At 40.9% G+C, this 23,743-nt stretch overlaps 1 protein-coding gene across 7 annotated transcripts in view; it reads right to left on the bottom strand.

Moving 5' to 3' along the window:
• The window catches only part of GRIA3 (glutamate ionotropic receptor AMPA type subunit 3), a 308,174-nt gene that overhangs the window by 218,432 nt on the left and 65,999 nt on the right, over positions 1-23,743 (bottom strand). For all 7 annotated transcript variants that reach the window (XM_063721254.1, XM_063721253.1, XM_024240714.3 and 4 more), the window contains one exon: positions 16,850-17,089. In XM_063721254.1, the coding sequence (XP_063577324.1) occupies positions 16,850-17,089 (240 nt within the window). The remainder of the gene's footprint in view (positions 1-16,849; positions 17,090-23,743) is intronic.

The raw sequence follows: 23,743 nt of genomic DNA, 5'->3' as shown, positions 1-23,743 counted from the left end.
ATTCTGAACATCCACTTGGCGGGGACAGCCCCTACGATCAAGTGATGAGGGAAGCTTGAATTTGGGGAACACTGACTTTAGATTTATGTGGGCTGTCAGTGAGGGTAGTGGCTATCCTATCTTTTTATTTGTTTGTCTTTAAGGCCACAAAAAATCTTTCCTATGATCTCCCACAAAATAACCAAATATTCTTCATGCTCTCCAATGGCTGTCCTTTGCTTTCTCTTCATAGCCCTCCTAGTGGATGATACACACAAATCACTGGGTCCATCCAGCCATATGGCAATGGCCTCAGGAAATGGGCCTGCAGGTGAAGGGAGAGCTTGGAAAGGAAATTGGAACTAGATACATGGCCATTCCTCCCAATTCCTAATAGTCACCAGCTTAAGCCAAACAAATGCAAGACCATAAACTGAGCTTAGTTTCCCAATTCTAAGATTCAATGTGTACTATGAATCCAGGGGAGCCTAAAAATATGTCAGAAAATACGAATGCTTTTTGCTTTCTCTCAGCTTATTAAGAAATGAAAATGTAGATATATTTTTGGTGGAGGCACTGACTTCAAGAATTTCCAAAGAAGTCTGTTTAGCTTAAGCTGCCTTTAGGCACTTCCGTTTGCTTGTGAATAAAGAGAATGTCATTTTCCTTTTTATGATTCTCCAAAATATATGCCCAGTAAAACCATAAAAATGCATTGGTCCAGCTTTTCTGATTGCATTATTCTCTTCAGCGATGGGCCTAACCTTAGCAAAATGTGGGATAGGCGGATGGCTGGCTATGTAGTTAGGATTGTTGGAAGGAAATGAACCTCTGCTTCCTGATCACCAGTATTGCGACTCCAAAAGCAAGACTTCCTTCCTTTGGCCCGAGGCCTTCTACACATGCCTAAACCACAGAGATGTCTGAGAGACATTGTCCATCAGCCGTTTCTGCCTTCATATAGTGTAAATGAGTTTCCCGGCTCCTCTCCTGGGAACAGGTTCTGATTCTCATAGAAGAGAACCAAAATTAGCACATTGGAGAGATGAGCAAGGTGGCACCAAGGCATGGGAGACATCAGCTAGGGCAGCTAAAGATCTTCATTCTGTGTCTCAGAAGTCTGCTTTCCTGTGACCCTAGTAAGAGCATAATGGTAGTGGCAAACACTTACAGAATGCTAACTATGTGGCAGAAACTGTTCTAGGTGCCTTTCATGGATGTAACCCATACAACAATCCTATAAGTTAGGGGCAATTATTATGTTCACTTTATTGGTGAGGAAACAGTCACACAACACAGAGCCTAATGCCTGTGGTCATTCTTGCTCGTCACAATATGGCCCAGAGAGTATACCACAAAAGCCGCTGTTCTGATTAGCATTTAATGCCGTGACTTGTTGACTTGCTAATCGATGTGAGAAGTAGATAGAACTGACTGCATTCTCCTGGGTGGGTGAGTACATGAGGAACATGGGAAGGTACATTGACTCTTTCAATTCTGTTGGGTAAAGCCTTACACAAAGCACTGTGACTGCGTGGGCACAAAAGGAAGAGGCTTTCCTCCCGCATCTTAATCACTTATATACAGAGCAGTTCTTTTAGCTTTAGGCAATTGCCCAGTCATACTCGGCATTTTGATTTTAGCTTACATCACTATGCCATTCTTCTTTATTCCTGCAAGATAGGGTACAAAGTATATTACTGCTATTATGCAGATAAAAGAATTGAGACAGGGTAGAAAAGGCTTAATGCGATAAATCTGGGGCTAGCCTTTAGATTTTTCGAATCCCACATTTTAAGTAGAATTACAGATTAGGAGACTCACCAACTTGACAAAATATGGGCCAATTCATTTTTCAGAACCTGAAATCTCAGCCTTAAGAACTTTAAAGACCTTTCTAGCTTGACATGTCTAAGGTCATTTTTTAAATGCTACTATCCAGCACTATGCTAGGTGGATAGAAGTGGTGGGATAAAAAAAAAACTCATTTGTTAAAGTGATTATTAAAGGTTTTTAAGGTTTCTACCTTATTGATGAGCCATGACATATTTATATTATTATTATTTATATTTATATTATTATTTATATTATCGAAAGGAATAAAAAATGGAAGACAATGGGTAGCTTTGGTAAATAATATTGTACTGCTTCCTTTCATACTATGCCAAATGAAAACCAGTAATTCTTTCTCTAGGATTTTCAAAAGGAATACATTTGTGCCAAGAGCTTTCCAAGAGAAAAAGAGACTGGACCAATCTTTGGAAGCCTTTTTCTCAGCCTCTCAGAGGTATAAAATGCTTCTGTGAAATCGTTCTGTAGTATGCATGTTGGAACCTGGAAATTTTACAGCTGATGCAATTCTTTTGAGTTTCTTAAGGAAGTATAAAACCACATCAAATTTCTTTAGCAAAAAATACGAAGCTTATGATGTTTATTGTTGATTTTGTTTATTCTTTATTTGTGTCTGTCAGACATTATAGTCGCAGGAACAAGGATCTCAGGTCATTGTAAGATCAGTAACGTTTGTCTTTATGGCCCTGAAACTATTCTTTTTCTCCCTGGATTTAGTGTCCCTCTCTTTTCTTCTGTGTTTCCCCATCCACTCATATTTCTGCATACAATTATTTCGTATCTTACTTCTGCTAGTCCCTCAAAAGATGCTCCCTGACTTTTGGGAATATGTAATTGAAGAGACATCCGAAACATTCCTATCCCTGAGATAACCTCCCTTACTTCCCATGCTCAGCCAAGCCTAAGAAAGATAGAACCAAGAAGGAAGATGCGTTATGAATAGGCACTATTTTATGCTCACAGAAATGCCTTTTGGATTATCCGTGCCAAGCTTACCCCCCTCTGGTACAGATAACTGAGAACTACCTATAACAGTTCTCACATCATTTTTCATCCTTGTTACGTTGCCTACACAGACATTTTCAAGCAGTTTTCCTCCTTTAGTTTTTCATTAGGAGCTGTGGAAAATAATACCATGCTACTCTTGTCTTTAGAGAATTCATGTGGCTCTCTAAATACCATTGATTTATATGAAATAGCATTATATCTACATCCTAGCTCTTGAGATTCCTCATATGTTAATGATTCTACTGGCTGAGACTCAGGAACCATAAGGCGCACTGCAGCTTTGTCCTCTAGCCAGAAACCCATGACTAAGGTTCCCAGAACCAAGATATCTGTTTTGCTTTTAAGTTGGTCGGACCAGGAAGGTAATGTTTTTGGTACGGAGATTGGGTCAAAATCAAGGCAAGTCCAGTGCACAGGAGGTAGGTGACTATCTAATGTATTATCTAAGGACACAGTCTACTCAAGGCCATGTCCTTTGCTAGCTCCTCAGTGTTCCTGTAATCCTACATTTTGTTTTTAGCTAAAGTTATCTCATTTACTCATTCAGTTGTTCAATTTACAAATAATAATCCAGGCACTATTGGCAGAGATAAATAAGACAACAATCTTGTCTTCAAGAAGTTCATAGTATTGTGAGGGAGTTAAACATATAAACAGATAATAATACTATTGTAAGACCAGTGCTGCATAAGTAGCTATGAGGCTACTATACACAGCAGGGCTAAGGGGCTGGAGATCTAGGGTCTGGGGAAGCAAATATTTCAGCAGAATTTCGAAGATATATCATTTACCAGATAAAGTGTGTGTGTATGGGGGGAATGGAGTGAGGGGGCTGAGTGCTAAAAAAAGGAAAAGTATTTGCAAAGGAATGGAGGGAAAAAAGGTCATAGTCCATGTGACATGCTGAAAGTAGCATAGTTCCATATGGTTATAGTATAGAGCACTAGTACTTAAGGGATGGGTGGAGAAGAGAGTAGGAAAGTGGGTTGGAGTTTTGTTGGATCATGAAGGGCCTTGTGTGCCATGCTTAGAATCTAGGGGTAACAGGAATATTGTTGAAATCTTTTAGGCAGGGGAGTGACATGATAGGAAGATTGCTGTTTATCAGTGGTGGAGGGGGTAAGATCAGGGAGATCAGTTAGGAGAATGGTGCAGGAGATGGTGGGAACTTGAGCTTGAGTCAGTGGCAGTGGAAACATAGACGAAGGTCTTTGGTGATGAGATGTGCAATATGATGAAGAGGCAAGACTCAAGGATGAGGTTTCTACTTTGGGCAACTGGGCAGTGCCATTCACTGAGTGTGGGAACATAGGTGGGGGCAAAAGTTTTCTGGGAAAAAGGAATAAATTCAGAATTCAGAATATTGAGTTTGAGGTCCAGGTCCATCAAGATAAAGGTTTTAGAGGGAAACCAAACTATGGATCCAGAACTGGAAAGAGAGGTTGGGGCCTCTGGAAAGCCCATGTGAAATTGTAACTGTTTTGCATAGAGAAGGGTTTTGAATCATTACAAAAATATTCAAGAAGCAAAACTGCTTTATCTTTTATCCTAGAAATTCATATCATTTTTGAGAAGAAATACTCCTTTTATTTTAAGGAATCCTGGAAATTGCAAATGGTTATGTAGGTCTGTGTTTTAAGACCTCGAAGAGTGATGGCAGTAAAGGCCTTAAGTGGAGGGGAGGCCACTGTTGAGAATACTGACAAACCTTGTTAGAAGAAAACTTGCTAGAAGTGTGTTGTGTCAGCCCCTGGCTTGGAGATCTACCAGGAAGGGTTTTAAGATCTACTGGGATATCCTAATCTACTATCTAGGCATTGTTTCCTTTTGCCGCCTATCTATCAGAGTCCTGAAAGGGTTCAGGGCTCAGAAATGAACACGAAGGGAAACATGTGAGTGCACTTAGGGCCTCTGGCCAATTTCCAAAGCCAATGTGGCTGGTTATTTGTGTCTCCATAACCCTCCTTAAGAGTTAATTTCAAACTTCATTTGAAAATAAGTTCTAGTTTCATTATACAGGTGACCCTTGAACCATAAAGATTTGACTGCATGAATCCACTTATACACGGATTTTTCTCTGCCTCTGCCACACCTGAGAAAGCAAGACCAACCTCTCCTCTTCCTCTTTGTCTTCAGCCTACTTAATGTGAAAACAATGAGGATGAAAACCTTTATGATGATCAACTTCCACTTAAAGAATAGTAAATATATTTTCTCTTCTTTGTGATTTCCTTAATGACATTTTCTTTTCTCTAGCTCACTTTATTGTAAGAATACAGTATATAATAGATATAGCATATAAAATATGTGTTAATGAATCGTTTATGTCATTAGTAAAGTTTCCAGATAATAGTAGGCTATTAGTAGTTAAGTTTTGAGAGAGTCCAAAGTTATATGTGGATTTTCAACTGTACAGGTGGGTAAACCCCCTACTCCCATGTTGTTTAAGGGTCAATTGTAAATGGAAGTGTTGTAATAGCCCACAGAATTTTAGAATCAAAAGGAATCACTCTAGATTCTATTTACATATTTATTTTTTATATGTCCATGCTGCCCTTCTAAACTGTGAGCTTATTAAGGGGAGGCACTCTGTTTCATTCACTTCCATAACTCCTGTAATTTCACTGACACAAAATTCCTGCACTCAGGAATTGTTAGTTGCAGAATGATGGAGTCCACTCCGTCATTTTACAGATGTGGAATCTGAGGACCAGAAAAGCTATTGTGACTTGCCCAGGATTACACAGCTACTTAGTGGCAGAGTTGGGGGCCTGGAACTGAGGTTCTGATTTGATGATGCTTTTCTTCAACACCCTTAACGGGACTATTCACCTCTTATAACAGAGTGTTCTTGACATGTGGTGACAAAGATTCTTTGACCAAACTCTCACTATGCTCCTCTGAGCCCTCTTCTCCACCCCGTCCCAACCTTGGCCTATAAAGACTAGAACAAAACACTAAACATAGTTTCTAATAGCCCAAGACAACATCTCTAGGATGATTCTAGTCTTCCTTAAAGTGGCTGCCTGAGAAGACTCAAGGCTGCCAAAATAATTTATTGTTTGTTTCACCCAACACCTCAATATAGTGCTCCTGTCTGCCAGTCTCCATGGAAGGGTAGGAGCCTAACTTCAGTAAGTGCCAGTTGACGAACTCAGATGAGTTTCACATAGACCAAACCTCCCTTTTCCTGCTTTTTGTAACTTTTCACTTTCCTGACTCTATTGGGCCCCCTTTCATCTCCCTCCCCTTTCCCTCATTTTCCCTTCAAAATGCCCAGCCACCTCTGTACAAATTGAAGGTGAGTTCAGTTTATGCTGAACCCTTTTCCCTACTGCAATAGTATATTACCAATTAAAATCAGTCTTTAGCTCTTTAACAAATGTCCAGCTTTGTTTATCTTTGACAGTGGTTAGAGACTCTATATGAAACCAGACAGAATGCTCCTGGAGAAGTTTCCTCTATTTCTGAGCATTCCTCCTGTCTCCTAGATGCTTGCTGGATTCTTAAGATTATATTTTAAAACACAGAGGATAGAGTGCCAGTACTCTGTGTGGCCATTTGCCTACGAGAAGGTAAATATGGATTCAAAAATCTACTTGGTGATTTGTGCCAACCTCAGTTTCCAAACATCTCTGTTTCCCTTAATAGCTCACTATGGGTCTGTCATCCATGAATTCATCTAAGCCTTTATTTAGGGGGAGGGGAAAGCTATTTGTATTTTCAGTCTAATCCACCACTTGGTGTAATGAGTTCCATATGTCTCCTCCATTTTCTACCTGCTGTGAGAAGTAGAGTTTCCTTTATTTGTCCTAAATTAACCTCTGTGGGCTTTATGTTGGTAAGATGCAAAAGCATATACACAGTCTCAGACACACATGTGATTTAGGATGGAAAACGACCTCCCTATTAATTATTATCTTTGTTTACAAGCATATTAAAAATTTAAATGAAAGAGAGCCCAAGTAATGCAATTGAAAGCAACACAGTAGCAACTATTTATCCCAAGGAGGAGGATGTAAATCATTAATAAAACGGAGACCCATTGACACAGGAACCTGTGGAAATAAATGGGAAGCCTGCTATGGAATCAGTGCCTAGCCAAGCACTGCCTGCCTGCAGTGAAGTTGAAGCACCCTCTAAAAGTTCAGTGTAGCCCAGGAACATAACCTGTCAGCCTCCTCGCCTGACATGATCTTAATTAGCCTCTGTTCTACTGCTGAGAAAGCCTGCTGAGGCAGTTAGCACCAGAGAATTAATCAGATCGTTTGTGGAGTCGACAAAGCAGGACAGCAGCCGACACTGGCAACTTATTGATTGGAAAGGATCCAGGAAGACAGGGAGTGAAGTAGTCTCTATGTGTGCCCCCTCTTTTCTCTGAATGGGAATGCTCTACAGAGACTTCAGTTGGAGGTGAAGTGAGCTGTGCTCCACCTTAACCTCTGCTCTCCTCTCCAATTCATATTCTGTCCTCCTTGCTTGCACGCACTTTTTGGCTAAGGCATCATGTATAGCCATACTGATGCCAGACAGTGTGTTTGACTGCAAGAGGGAGGGGAAGAGCACTGTTGATTTTGTTGCAAATTGCACTTTTGCTACAGGATTAGTTGAGAAAATGGGATTTTGCCAGTATTTCCCTCCCTCCCTTTGTTTACTGCCTATTTTCAACAGCCCTGTAATTGCTTTCCATTTAGTAAAAGGAACATTGTTCCTTTTTTGGTTTTTCTTTTAATTGTATTTCTTGCCTTGAGCTGTGACGTTTGGGAGCATTGATGGGAATGCCATGTTGTTTTGGTTCTAGATACCAACTTGGCCTTAGTAATCAAGGCAAGGTCATTGCTAGGGGAGGCAGTTCTGTGGTGGCCTCAGAAACGTTTATAACTTCTTCCATTAAGCCTTCCCTGACTAGTCCAGCCTGCCTATCATGAACTTTCTCTTCTTTGGACTCCCACGGTACTTCACATCCGTACCACACAATCTAGCTCTTGCTTTATGCTGTTTTGCACTAATATTTGCTTCTGTGCATTAATCTTAATATGTCTCTCTGGCCACGATGTATGCTCTTCAGAATCAAAGACTCTGCTTATTGAACAGAGCTGTTATTACTGATCTAGGCATAGATTGGTTCACTGCCAACCCCTTAAGGAGTTTCTGCAACCATTTATTTGACCTGCTGCTTCCTTGGCACTGTTGACATCTTGGGCTGGATAATTTTTTGTTGAGAGCATGGAGAAGGATACTGTCCTGTGCATTGTAGGATGTGTACCAGCATTCCTGGCCTCTACCCACTACTAAAATGTCCCTAGACATTGCCAAATGTCCTCTGAGGGGGGAAAATTACCCTCACTATCTATTGAGGACCACTGTTCCATAATGGTAATAAAATAATAAGAGCTAAAATTCATTGAGCATGGGGTGTTACTGTGTTCAGCTTGATGATAAAGGCTTTATATGCATTATCTTGTTAAACTCTCACAACAACCCTGCCTTGGCTTTAACTGTTGTCTAAAGGGCTTCAAGGGACAAACCTCAAAGTCACAGTTGCAGGTCTATACCGCTGTCCATCCCTGCCCCAAGGAACATTTAGAAGAACCTTTTCAAGGATGTTTCAGGCCCAAACCCTGAATTTGTAGACTACTCCAGATAACCCTTAATGGGTTAATGAACTACCTATTCATTAAAAACTAGATATTCAGCTTAGTGAGGGTTAATTCCCTCAAGGAGCTTGATAAAAAGCAATAGAAGGTCAGAGCAAAAGCAACCCTGCCAGCTGTCACCTCCTTTTTTTTTCAGAGATGTGAATACCATTTCAAACAGCTAATGCATTGTAGGGGGGCTAGAGATCTGTTTCTTTAGCTCGTATGATGACATTTTAGCTCAGGAAGCAGAATTTTTAGCTAGCCTACTGAAGTGATATTCCTACCCAACATCCTTACCAGCTGTCTTGCAAACAATGCAATTGGTCACAAGAGGGACAGAGTAAAAGAAATTGGATAAACCAGTGCAGATTTGTCCTTCTATGGGGGTGGGGGGCTACTCAATGCACATCTCCTGACAGTGGCACCATTTCCGCATTTGAAGGACAACCCAAGAGAGAAATTTTGACATTTTAGCTTAATTTGTCTCTAGAGAGGAATGTCTCTGGCTGTGAAGTCAATTCAACCTCAAATTCACTGCCACCAAGGAGTTAAAAATACATTAAAATTAATCATGTCATTTTCTGGAGAAATACTCTACTTATGGAAAATACCTTTATAGGAAAACTGCCTTTCTGAGTCTGAGCTGGAAATATTACAGTAAACAGGATCTAATCACAGTGAAGCCTTTTTTCAGCTTTGCATGACAGCTGTAAAATATGACAGTATTTATTAATAGTTGCTGCAGCCTAATCTGCAGCATTGGAGAGCTACAGAAAAATATGTTAAGCTACTGAGAGAACAATTTCCACAGTAACTAATATTCAGCTTCTGAAAGGGTAGTTTAATGTCTTGTGATTTTTTTCCCCTACTGATAGTCCAACCCCAGGAACGAGCTATAAGCTAATAACCTTTGTGGAGAGTAAGTGTTTAAATGATAATTTATTTCAAGAGCTGACAACAAATTGCTCGGCACTTTCTCTTCTTATGCCCCAAAGCAGTCAAGGATGTGCAAATCGAAGTATTAAGAAATATGACAGCTCTGGTATTTTCATTTTCAATGAAATTCTCATTACAGACAAATGTACAGTCTTTTATTCACAATCCAGTCCAAATAGTCATTCACTATTATTATTGTGCGGGCTCTCAAGATGCTCTCATAGTTGAAGACTCATCACAATAGATTAGGCAGGCTGTGGAAACTACCAAATGCCTCAGGTACTGTCAACCCTGATTATTGCTGCTCAAACAGGGGAATTTAGTATCTGTCTCTCACATGATAATGTACTCGCTGGGCCTTCCGAATTTATTTAGATGTAAAAAGTAGCTTGAATTTCAATAAAAACTCTCTTGACTTCACTTTTCCCAGAAGGCAAATGGACACAATCCGAATTGGAGCCATCTGTTTCCTTCGTACATCTTTTAATCAGTTCTTAAAGTGAAGAAGAGAAAGAATCCATGATAGTCTGTCCTTTTTTTTTTTTCTTTCTTTCTTTAATAATTGAGATACCCTGCTACTGTCTTAACAGTTTTGGCCAAGCACTCATGGTACTTAGCTGGAACTTTAAAGAAGTTCATGATAGTGGCCTATCCTGAACCAGAATAGGCTCCTCCAACCAGAAATATAGCCACTTACCAATGACAACCTGCAGATTTATCTTTCTGTGTTCAGGAAAGTCTCTGACCCAGAGAAGAATAGATGAGTTCCCTTCCCTCAGAATCAGGGCCTCAGCACAACCCTCCATTAGTATGCATCACAGCAGTTACCTTCTGCCTGCATTTAGAACTCTGCCATCTCTCTGCCTTCACCTTTGCAACTCATTTACTTCTTAACCTGGATTTTTGACCTCTTGCCTGTCTGGATTCCTGGTACCCTGAGACAACAAGATATTACGTTCATTTGTGGATACCATGCCTTAAGAAGGAAATTGGCAATTGGATTGCACCCACGGGAAGACAACCAGAATAGGGAGGGTCTAAGTATCTGGTCTTTGAAGAATGGCTGAAGGGAAGACTAAAGGAAGAGGTAATAGTTGTGTTCGACTGTTAAGAATGTAGGAGGCAGTATGCCAGTCAGAGAACGGTACATAGGCTGTGGAACGTGGCAGACCTAGGTTGAAATCTGGTTTTATTACTTTGTAGCTGTGTGACCCTAGGAACTATCATTTAACCTTTCCATGCTTTGGTTTTGTCAGTTGTAAAGATGCAGGGATGTTACAAAGATTAAATGTGATAATCCATAAGCTCAGGGCCTAGTGCATAGTAAGCGCTTAAGAAATGGCAGTTGCTCTTATCAAAATAAGAATAAAATGATAACAATAACAGATTTGTTGACATGTGTCATTGATTGGTATTGAGGACTGTGTGTGTGTGTGTGCGCGCGCATGTGTGTGTGTGCGTAGAGAGGAAGAAAAGGGCGTAAGGAGTGGAGAGGAGAAAGGAGGAAAGGAGGCGAAGAAAGAGAAGGAAGACAGAGAAAGAGGGAGAGAGAGAGAGGTATTTTGTGCTTTATTTGGGAAAGTAGAACTGGGTGAATGGGGTGAGGCTAGGCTATGTAAGTAGGTGGAGAATGACAACATGCAGAAAGGTGTGAGGCTGAAACTTTGCTTGTCTCTCAGTAGAGTTCAAATCCAGCCAGTTGAAACATTCATAATCCTCTGAGGACAGGCCCTTTTCTCCTTTTCTTGGGGAATCCCTTTACCTCTTAAGCCCTTTAGGACCTTCCAACGTTTTCCCACCTTCCTAGCTATCTGACAACTCTTTAATCTTTTCACAGGGTTCTTGCTCTAATGAATGCGTATTTCATTGGAAACAGTTGTATTAAAAATTATTTTTTTCAGGCCCGTTAGTAAGTCACTCTTTCAGCAACAATATTGTCAACTTCTCAGAGGCGAGATCTAATTCTGCTTCTTTTAAACCCCACCAGTGGCCTAGCACAAGCTAGCAGTGGAGAAAGCTTAATAATTGCTTGTTGACTGATAGGATAATTGTTACAACTGCCTATGTTCCTGTCACAACCTTCGAGAGAAAATAGAAAGGTCTGTTAGAAGGCTGTTGACTTCCAGAGAGTTACTTGGGAACTGAGTAGGGAGTTTCAGGTTGAGAATGGGAGACAGCAGGAGTTTATTGAACACTGGCAAGAAGGTAGGGACTAGTTGCCTCAAAGGGCACCCAGAGCTATTATCTCATTATCTAAGCTGAGAGCCACAGCTGGGCCAGATTCTTTCATCTCTGTGGGCTGTGCCCATTGAAGCCAAGGAGAGTTGTCAGGTGCACGAGAGTCTGGCTGCAGTTCTCAAGTATGTTGCTGTTCTGGGGGAAATGTTAGCACCACAGAGAACTAGGTCACTTGCACCCAGAAGATAAGTCTAATAACTGGAAGAGATGGCCACCTCCCTGGCATGGTTTTAGGACTTTCTATATAGGAAGGCATGTGGGCAAAGGACCTCACAAACTGGACTCATGGTGCCTGGAATCCCAGAATTAAAAAGCTACACCTTGGATTATGGTTCTGTATTCACAGAAGGCCTTTGCCTGAATAGAAATTTCTTCTTCCCTGGATGCACTAACCCATCAAGTTTTTAATAGCCATAGATAAATTAGCATGAATAAATTGGTCAGCTGAGCTGTTGTCACTAGCAGAGAAAGACTATTAATCAGTGGGAAGAAAATGCAGGACAGGAAAGTTTTTATGAAGGTGTAGAAGCAGGTTGAGACAGAGATGTTAAGGTTTTGCTCCTGCCAGGGAGGGCAGGTGTAAACATAATGCCATAGTAAGGAAAGAGGGTGTCAATAGAGAGGAGAGGGTACCGATAGGGCAGACAACACACTTAACCTCATAATTTTTTCAAAAACGGTTCTTTTATGTATATAGCACCAAGAACGTAATTTTCAACTTTGTATTAATGAATCAAGGTAGCATTTTGGAAACTGACAAACTGCAAACCCCAAATCAGACTTTCGTCTGCAGACTGAAATAAAAGCAGAGTCAACAAAGCCCTGAATTCCACTCAATGTTTCATAATTTTAGAGAAAACTTTACCCTGGTTGTGCTACAATTCTTTTAAATGACCTCAAACGTTTAACCCATTTATCAGCTCCCCACTCATCCCTGCCCTTATACCGTAGAGTCACATCATTTGTATATTTAGCTTATGAATGTAATTATAGGTGTTCTCTTCTGTTTCTCTTTCTCTTCTATCTCTCTTATATAATTTAAAATATTCTAAAATTATATTTTCAATTGTAATTTCTCCCTGTAATTTTTATTACTAAAGCAAGAGATGATCATTGCACGAAACAAGAAAATACAGAATACTGAATATTTTAAACAACTGTACCAAGTGATTGGTATGATTTATAAATTGGGCCTGCTTTCCCTCCCTCCCTCCCTCCCTCCCTCCCTCCTTCCCTCCCTCCCTTCCTCCCTTCCTTCCTTCCTTCCTTTCTTCCTTCTTTCCTTCTCTGCTTTCTCTTCCCTTCCTATCTTCTTTCTTTCTTCCCTTCCCATTCTCCCTCCTACCCATACCCATCCTTCCTTCCTTCCTTCTTTATTTTTCTTTCTTTCTTTCTCTCTTTCTTTCAGTCCAGTGTTGAAAAACAGACATGGGCTTATTCTTGATGAATCACTAAAGGAGGTTGGAAAACACTAAGTAGGCACACAGGCATGTGCTATGTACTAGGGGAGACACAAAGTATAAATCTAGGGGCTAGCCAGTTGTTTATTATCACACTGGAGAGAAATGCTTGGGAAGGTATAGTATAGAGCATAGCCAGTGAAATAACAGCAGAAGGCAGTTATATTCAATGCCAGATTAATGACATGGACAGAAGGGTTCTGTGGGTGTTTAGAGGTGGGCAAGATCTCTGCTCCTCAAAACTAAGTCTCCTCCTGTCCAGTCACCTCAGTAAATGGCATCACCATCTTACCCAATCTCTCAAGCCAAACATATAGTAATCATCCATGAATCCTTCCTCTCCTTCACATCCCACAGTCAATCTGTCCCCAAGTTCTGTCAATTCTGTCTCCAAAGTATACTTCAACTCCATCTCTTTTTCTCCATCTCCAGCTTAGTCCAAAGCTGCCATCATTTCTCATCTGGACGACCACAATGGACTTTCAATTGGTTTCCCTTCTTTTTTACTTGCACCACACTCCATTCTCTACAGAAATGTAGATCATGTGACTTCCCTGCTCAGAATCCTCCAATGACTTCCCACTGCAATTAGAATAAAATTCATACTCCTCAGCATGGCTTCTGTTTATACTCTGTGGCTATGATCTGGCTCTTGTCTACCTCTACAGTCTGCTCTCAGGCCACTTTCTACCTACTTGTTATCCTTTAGCCACACTGGACTTCTTTCAGTTCCTCAACCATACAACATGACCTTTGCACTTGCTATTTCTACTGCTTGAAACTATTTCCCTCTACTCTTCACATGCTGCCTCCTTCCAATCCTTTGGTTCTCAGCTTAAATGCCCCTTCTCAATGAGGCCATCACTGAACATCCTTTGGAAATTAAGTCTTATCCATTATTATATGTCTATTTTTCTCCTTCATAGCACCTTATTTAAATGTGCAATTGTTTTATTTGTTAATTTACTTGGTTTTTGTCTATCTCCATCATTAGAATGTAGGTTTATAAAGCAGGAGCCATATCTAACTATATCTATGTGGTTTTTATTGTAGCCTTAGCATCTATTGCATTAATGAATAATTGTGAGCTAGAGTGGTCAAGGAAGGCTACCTTGGGGAGGTAGAGTTTGAGGCGGGTTTTGAAAATTGGAAGAATGGGCATGATTACCATATCAAGATGAAGGAGAGAATTCCAGGTAGTAGTAAAAGTACGATTGCTGAGGCAGGCATGGTTCTGGTGCATTTAGGCAGCAGTGGAAAATGGGAGCTTCCTACAATGCGAGGTTCTCATTTGGTAGCATAGGGAGAATGGGTTTCTTAGTTGGTTGAGGCATAATCATGCCAAATCTTGAAGAATAGACTGCTTTTTTCAATATGGGCAATAGAAAGCCATTGAAAATTTTGGAACAGGATCCTAGTACAGTAATGTAAGAAGGCTTTTCAAGGGGTAAATTAGTGTAAAAGTTTATGGGAAGTACTTCTTAAGCAGAGCAGATTAGTCCCACCAGCTAAATGGCTGCAGGGGGAAAATATAAAGTTACATGAGTCAGAAAGCTTTGTTTGACTCCAAGACCATAGACTTGTCCAAACTATTTAGTTAGACGATTAGAGAAAAGATGCAAGGGTAAGAAATAGATAGATGGTCTTTTCCTCCCGTTCTTCTAGTAGAGAGCTAATGAGCAGAGAAGGGTCACACTAGATGAGGATAAAATTCATTAATTGTGTCTTCTGCTTTTGAATAAATGAGAGGTACAGTGTTGGTGGAACCAATATTTAGTTTTTAAAATGTTTCAGGAGAGAAGTTGCCTGCCTTACAAACTTCAGTTCTGAAAACGAAATTGATATGGACTAGATTATGCTGTATACAGTACATGTATACTGTTTGGACAAAATGAAATTTATTAAAATTTGGCAAATTATGAATTAGAATATTCAAGCTATTTTGTATCTCAGTCAGACAGGGCTCTACCTGAACACACAGTGTTCCTTCCTGGCCCTGCCATTCGTTTGTTCTCTTTTCTCCTCCCAAAGCCCTATCTCCCTTCTTTCTTGCAACCCACAACTTATCTATCTTTCAAGGCTAGCTTCTCTAGCAAGCTTTCTCTGAAAACTCTACTTTTCTGGAGTGCAACCTTTCCACAATTCTTAAAGTATTCAGAGTATACAGTGTAGCACTCAATTTGATGTTGTTCTGTGTTGTTCATGAATTGCTTTATAAGTATCTTTTTCTGTACACACCCCCTTGAAACCATATCATATATGTATCTATCACAGGATTGGAGACCACCATTGGCGGTTGATAATGGCTTGTAGAATGGATTGACTAATTAACTGATAATATATAAGTTAGGATTAGTAGCAAGATACAAAGTGTCAGTATCTGGTCTAATATCTCAAAAAAAATCACAGAATCATAGAATATAACATTAAGAAGGAACACACCTTAGGTGAGGAGGCCAAGTCCAAGAGCACGTCAATGAGTTGGTCAAGGTCAACTTGATAGTGAGCTAGTTAGTGACAGAGCTTGGACTAGACCTCTGGTCTTCTGCTTCAGGTTCATGAAATTTGATGACAGTTTGGAGGTAAGTACAATAGGGAAATACAGGCCTAAGTATTTGCTATTAAGATTTGATGATGCAGCAAAATGAGAGTAAAGTGAAGAGTGTTCTGGATTCCCAAGAGCAAAATGGCTGTTCAAGTTAAGTTACTTAGAAAGACCTCTTCTCTGTGTACCTCTCAGGCAGATAAGCCTTTCATTTAATCCTTCTGAGTTTAAAAATTCTGAGTTAGAGAGAACCACCCCCAGCCTATAAACAGAACCACAGGCAAATGAGTGATAAAGTAACATTGTCTTCTGGAATGTCTTGGTGATAGAATCCCTTGGTTTTACTGAGGCACCTGTCAAAGACACCTGGATGTTGGAGAAGCCTGATTAGATGAATTATGATGTGTGTGCTCTAGCAAATTAATCAATAGACCTTACTGTATATTATTTAAGATCAGACTCTTAATTTCTGAGCCTGTTTTAATAGAGTGTATCCTCAATATATTGTCTCACTATTAGAAGAGACTGGGCATGTTTAGGGTGGTATGGTCGTAGACTGTCTCACTATTTAAAACAAAACAAAACAAAACAAAAACAAAACAAAAAATCAATCCCCAAAGCCCAGTTTAGCTGTCTCACTCATTATTTCTATCAGATAATTGTTGAGGCCTGCTAAGCTGAAAACCTAATGTGATGTGATGGAACAAGTCCTGAAAGCAAGAGACATTGCTACCAGTCCCATTTTAGTGGTTAAACTGCTGTATGAAAAAGCACTTGGACTTTAGCTATCTCATCTATGAAATGGGGATAATTACAGTTTCTGACAGGATTAATTTTCCAAAACTTTCCAATTTAAGCCTCTCTCTACTTAGATTAAGCTGCTTTTACTTCATACATTTTAGACCAGATAAAATTTTTGACGGGGGAGGCGTTCTTTTTCAACAATGGTGACTCAACCAAGAGGATATTCCAAACTGCTTTTTCAGGGAGGGCCTACATAGCTTGAAAAATTAGGTTCTAAAATTACTATTACTTTTATTTTTTAATCTTAATCTTTGATTTATTTGGAATATTAAATACAATTTTAAAACGGAATTAGATTTTATTTATTGGAAGCAAAGGGCACATGAGCTGAGGAAGTTTGAACACAATTACATGAATATCTAAAGAGGAGATCAGGTGCCTCTTCTTACCTCGTTCTGTGTCATAGAGGTACACAAACTTCTCCCACTTGTAATGACCCAGAAGACTCAGAATAGCGCCCTTCAAGGCTGGGCGCATCTGGATGACAAACTGCACATCTGCGTCAGTGGGGAAGCTAGGCGTAACAAAGGATGTGTGCAGGGCCCCACAGAAGGAGGTCAGGGTGTTCATTGACATCTGGTCATAGAATCCAAAGATGGCATACACCCCTCTCGAGAACTGGGAGCAGACTGCAATGAGAAAAAGAGAAAAAGATTCAATAGCTCCATGGTCCTTTGCTGCAGCTTGTAGGGTTAGAAATACAATGTACAATTAGGCCCCAAATTGCATGCCTCAAAAGAAAGAAGCCCCTGAAAACCCAGTTACCCAACAGGAGAAGAGTAAGAAAGGGAAGAGAATTAATTTGATACAAGTACACATTCTCTATGTGCACAATGAGCTGGAAACTAAGAAAATGTGGGAAAAATAGAGGTGAAGTTTGTCTTACTCCCTTTCAAAACCCTCCCCGGCTCATCTCCAAGGCATTCCGTGCTCTTGTACTTCTACTTTAGCTGCCCAGGGGCCTCTTAGTGTACTAATGCGCCCATCAAACTACAACTACAACTGTTTTGTGTACCACCCTTCATTCCTTTTTCTCATAGGTGACTGAGAATTTAGTAAGACTAGCTGCTAATGTGTCTGCTAGGGAATGTGTTACCCTTCAGGTTACATAATGCCTTAGCCACAGTTATGTTATTATTAAAGCCCTTAATGTGGGCTATTAATTTAGATGATTTAAGGCTCTGGGCAGGCCATGGGAAGACTGTCCTTTCAGTGCTCATTGAGTCACAGGGGTTAGGTGGCTGCCTATTCTGCCCATGTGTAATTGGGAAAGTTCTATCTTGATCCTTTTGCATGTATCTTATAGACTCCACTAGCCCACATGTAGAATTTTCACACCCCCCTCACAGTTGTCACCTTTCCTTCATTTCAAAGTGGGCCACATCGCTGCCTCTTCTCTCTTCTGGCCCATAAGAGCTTAAAAAATGTGAACCAATTTTAATATTAGCTTCAGTAGAACATAATTAGCAAAGCAAATCAGCTACAACAACACTGTGGAGCATTCACAAAGTGGAAATGATCTTTAGATTATCTGCACCACTGCTCACTTCCATTCATGCAAAGCAGACATAACAGGCATAATGTGGTGTGATTTAAGGGGTCCTGCATGGTCTCCCTTACTTACTAGAAAATCCTAAATACCACTGTTAAGTTTACTTCTTCAAGTGTTTAAAAGAAGTCTGTGGCCTGGGAGAGTGATTAAATAGAATCTTATTTAGCAGTTACTGTGGTAAGATAAATTAATGTCTGATTAGATGCAAGGATGAGTGGGAAATCAGATGGGTAAATTTTGATGGGGATGAGTGGGTCAGAGAAGAGAATGTGTATGGGGTCTGGAGTCCTCCCTGAGAGGAGAAACAGTGAAGACATTGGGCGCCAAAAATAAAGAAGGTATTGAAAGCATGAAGGCAAGTGGAAAACCAATTTAATTCATTTCTTGACCCTGTTGTGAGAGATAGAGTTCTCAGTGGATGTAGTATTTTGCTTTCCCTGCATTTGATTCGAATCTATGTTGATTAGAGCTGTTCTCCTTTTGTCAACCAAAGTCATTAGCCATTGGCTTGAGGGTAGCATTTCAAAAGTGATTATCAGTCACTTAACCATCTCCATCATAGGAGACAATAGTCTTCAACTTGAAGAATTCTAAGTGACCCTCAGACACATGCACAGGAAAGGTCTTTATATTAAAAGGAAAAATCCCGTCGTGGTGGCTCACACCTGTAATCCCAGCACTTTGGGAGGCTGAGGCAGGCAGATCACGAGGTCAGGAGATCGAGACCATCCTGGCTAACACGGTGAAACCCCGTCTCTACTAAAAATACAAAAATTAGCCGGGCATGGTGGCGGGCACCTGTAGTCACAGCTACTTGGGAGGCTGAGGCAGGAGAATCGCTTGAACCTGGGAGGCAGAGGTTGCAGTGAGCCGAGATCGTGCCGCTGCACTCCAGCCTGGGCGACCGACAGAGTGAGACTCCGCCTCAAAAATAAACAAATAAATAAATAAAAGGAAAAATCCAACTAGAGTGAATCTGGGGTACTTCATGACAAGAGCCAGAGGGAGTACCATACTCAGAAACAAAAGGAATGTCTTGATCATCACCAAGGGTGATGCTAAGAAAAGTCCCATTCTCAAATTAATCCTGTAAGTGGAGAGTTTTGCAATACCAAATCAAATCTTGGCCAGTGCACATAATGTTCTGCACAAAATTGACAATAATAATGATAACATCCAATAATAATGATAATAGCCATTGATAATAACAGCCAATAATAATGAGAATAGTATTTAGCCAGGCACTATACTAACTACTATACAAATATTTTTTCATTTAATATTCTCATCAGCTTTATGAGGTATTGCTGTTATTCCTATTTAATAGATAAAAATTATGAGACCAAAAAACTGTTCTAGCTATTAAGCAGAGGAGCCAGAATTTGAATCTGAGTGTGCTTGACCCAAAACTCACACTCACATGTACTCAAATCCAATAATGTTATTAAAAAGTAACTATCCTCTCCCTCTCCCTCTCCCTCCCCCTCTCCCTCTCCCTCCCCCTCCCCCTCCCCCTCCCCCTGTCCCCTTGGTCTCCCTCTGTTGCCAAAGCTGGACTGTACTGCCGCGATCTCGGCTCGCTGCAACCTCCCTGCCTCGGGCTCCTGTGATTCTCCTGCCTCGGCCTGCCGAGTGCCTGGGATTGCAGGCGCGCACCGCCGCGCCTGAATGATTTTTGTATTTTTGGTGGAGAAGGGGTTTCGCCGTGTTGACCGGGCTGGTCTCCAGCTCCTGGCCTCGAGTGATCTGCCCGCCTCGGCAGTCTGGGAGGTGAGGAGCACCTCTGCCCAGCCGCCCCGTCTGGGAGGTGAGGAGCGCCTCTGCCCGGCCGCCACCCCGTCTGGGAGGAAGTGAGGAGCGCCTCTGCCCGGCCACCCCGTCTGGGAAGTGAGGAGCGCCTCTACCCGACCGCCCCGTCTGGGAAGTGAGGAGCGCCTCTGCCAGGCCGCCCTGTCTGGGAGGAGAAATTCTTCTGCTTTGGGATGCTGTTGATCTATGGCCTTTCCCCCAGCCCTGTGCTCTCTGAAACATGTGCTGTGTCAACTCAGGGTTAATTGGATTAAGGGCGGTGCAAGATGTGCTTTGTTAAACAGGTGCTTGAAGGCAGCATGCTCTTTAAGAGTCATCACCACTCCCTAATCTCAAGTACCTAGGGACACAAAACACTGCAGAAGGCCGCAGGGACCTCTGCCTAGGAAAACCAGAGACCTTTGTTCATGTGTTTATCTCCTGACCTTCTCTCCACTATCATCCTATGACCCTGCCATATCCCCCTCTCCGAGAAACACCCAAGAATGATCAATAAATACTTAATAAAAAAAAAAAAGTAATTATTGCCCCACATGAGATAGGGTTTCCAGGTTTAGCAAATAAAAACAAGATTTTCAATTAAATTTGAATTTCAGGTAAATAATTTTTTAGTATAAGTATGCATCAAATTCATAATACACTAAAAACATAATTTGTTGTTTATCTGAAATTCAAATTTAACTGGGCATCTTGTATTTTATCTGTCAACCCTGGAAAGAACCTCTCCTTACTAATAATGGTCATGGGCTGGAAGACTAGAACAAGCAATCATGGCCCTTCAACCAAAATGATTCAAAGGGTAGCTGGTAATTCTCAGATCCATATCAACTGGCAAAAGAAAAATTAGGATCCATGAATCCTATACAAAAATAATCTCATGGGAAAATGCAACATATTTTCAGCAAGGAGAACTCCAACCTGACTAGATTGTGGGCAATAATTGAGGGGGAATATAAACTTAAAAAGAAGGAAAACTATAGCCATGATCCACTTTCAGTTTCACAAAGCTCTTGAAATAGTGGAAGGAAACGGAAGATAAGTGGCAAAGTTCTGGTTAATTAAAAAAAATCTTGTATTGCTCTTCTAATCATTGACCTTGAACTCGGGGTGCAGAATTAATTAATCATTGTTAGTTCATACACAGACTTTTAATATTTTATTTATTGCATTTATTTATTTATTTAGACTATAATGAACACCTATAAAGCCATTACCCAACCTGAGAACTATAACATTACTGGGAACTTACTTTTATCTATGTGGTCCTCCTCTAGTCCATCTCCCTGTATTGATAACACTCCTCCCTGCTACCCCTGCCCCAGGTAACTACTATCGTGAAATTTGTATTTATTATTACCTTGGTTTTTAAAAAATATACAAACACATACACCTAAACAATATATTATTATTTTTGCTTGTTTTAAAGCTTTATATCAAGGGAGTCATATTGTATATGTGAAACCCAGACTTTAGTAAAACTTTATGAGTTGTCTCCAGGAAGGTGAACCCAGTGAAATCTTTAAGCCTGTATATTATGACAAGAAGAATGAGACAAAAGAAGAACTTATAAAAATGTGTAGGGAGCCTGTGTGAGAAAACCCACTGAAATTTAAAATTTCCAAACTAAGCATACAGCTCTGGTTGTGACTCAGACAAGGGACTCAGGAATATTTATAGATCAGTGGCAATCCTCAGGGAATAATATGCTACCGTGGTCCAAAAGGCAGATCCACTGTCTTTTGGTGGTGGACATCAATAAGAAGAGTTTTAGGTGAAAATCAGGAAACATTTGACTCCTTTCATATAAAACAGAAGTACAACTGTCCTGCAAATATTGACCCCTGTGCTTCACCCACTCCAACATAGACAGACATCAGTAGAAGGCCTGTGGAGGATTAGCCCAATGGGGAAGACAACTGCCATATGAGGACAGTGTTAATGGCCTCTGAAAGAAGCTGGGGCATGTGGGACCTGTGAAGGGCCTTTCACAGCAGATCCTAGGCCTTTTCCTGGCTGTCAAAAGTAGGGTTGAATGGAACACTGAGTTGACCCACCCACAATGTCTATGATTTTAGATTCTTAGAATGTTTGAGCTAGAAGGAACTTAACTATTTTTTATTCACTTGTTTCTCAAGCATAGTTTTTAGTGGTGAAATCCTTTCTCCAAATGAAATTTTATAAGGAAAAGTTTATTTTACAAAAGAGACAGTGGAGCTCTTCTGATTGAACAGAGTTTCACTGGTCTGATGTCTCCCTATCATAAAGAAACTATGACACAAAGGGAGGGAGTGTCTTACACAAGGTCACACAAGAATTATGAACTAGTCTCTTAGAAAAGCTTTATTGGCATCTCCTCACCATCCCTACTCCAGAGCTATCTTTTGCAGTGTGGGTCAGGATTCACCTGCGTGAAAGTGACTTACCTTCAATGCCTAGCCCTCAGACAAGGTAGCATAGATGGCTCTACCAGGGGTTTCCCATGATTCATCTGCCAGCTGCTTCCCTCAGCTCCCTCCAGCCCCAAATAACAGCAGTGAGAGCTGGTTGCAGATTGGTGATCTTTTGGGAGTCATGATTCTTTTGGGGGATGTCTGTTTCCTTTATCTGAATCCTTAATGAAGCACACCCATTTCTTTTTTTTCTTTCTTTCTTTCTTTTTTTTTTTGAGATGGAGTTTTGCTCTTGTCACCCAGGCTGGAGTACAACGGCCCGATCTCGGCTCACTGCAACCTCCGCCTCCCAGGTTCAAGCAATTCTCTTGCCTCAGCCTCCCAAGTAGCTGGGAATACAGGCATGCGCCACCACGCCCGGCTAATTTTTGTATATTTAGTAGAGATGGGGTTTCTCCATGTTGATCAGGCTGGTCTCGAACTCCCGACCTCAGGTGATCCACCCGCCTCAGCCTCCCAAAGTGCTGGGATTACAGGAGTGAGTCACTGCGCCCAGCCTCACACCCATTTCTTTATCTCAGAAGACTGTCTGGTAAAATGGTGATGGAAGAAGTGTTTGTCTTGGCAATCTTATAAAGTCATAAAGTGCAGAGGGAAAGGCAGCAACTTCATAGACAGGCAGATCTTGGTTCCAATCATGGCTCTGCCAGTCGTAAGCTGTGTAACTTTGCGCAAGTTATTTGACCTTTCTGAGCCTCAGTATAGGATGGTTATTACATAGGCAGGTTCTAAAGTTAGACCATATAGGTTGAAATCCTGTATCCTTTACTTATTAGGCAAGTTACTTAGTATCTCTGTGCCTCTGATAGAGTTTCTTCATCTGTAAAATTGGGATAATGACAGTACCTGTTTCAGCATTGCTGTGAAAGTTAAAATCCGTTCATTCATGGGCAGCACCTATAACAGTGCTTAGCATATAATAGACATTCAATGAATACTAGCTATTTATTCATTCATCAAATATTTATTGAAGTGTCTACTATGTGTCAGGCACTGTTATAGATGTTGGGAGATACAGGAGTGAAAAAGATCCTGTCCTCTTGGGACTTACAGACTAGTGAGGGGAAAATACAATAAATGAGACAAATAAAATATGACGTATATCGGCTTCACCTCTCTCTCTCTCTCTGCGTACTTTGCCCTCTGTTAGCTCTGTTGTGTTATCCTCCCCACAGTAACCATTGCCCTCTATCTCATACCAAGTCCCAGGATATCACTTTCCATCTCTTTCACTTTTCCTATCCATTTCTTCTTTCCTAGTCTCACTTCTGGGTGGTAATGGGTTAAAGAAACTCTGCTAATTTGGCTCAAGAAGATGCCATTGTCCTCTGTCTCTTCCCTCCCTATATAATGCCTTTGTGCTGGTGAAATGCTGTCCCTACCTGGGGCCTCTGTGCCTTCTCAGTGTGAAATAGCTTGGTTGTCTGCCTCGTAAGAGTGCCTGTTTCTGTATATTCCCAGTAACAAAATAC

The sequence above is a fragment of the Pongo abelii genome, chromosome X, assembly GCF_028885655.2.
Source record: "Pongo abelii isolate AG06213 chromosome X, NHGRI_mPonAbe1-v2.0_pri, whole genome shotgun sequence".
Taxonomy (NCBI): domain Eukaryota; kingdom Metazoa; phylum Chordata; class Mammalia; order Primates; family Hominidae; genus Pongo; species Pongo abelii.
Note: the sequence above shows the minus strand (reverse complement) of the source record. Positions and strands in the feature narration are given on the sequence as shown.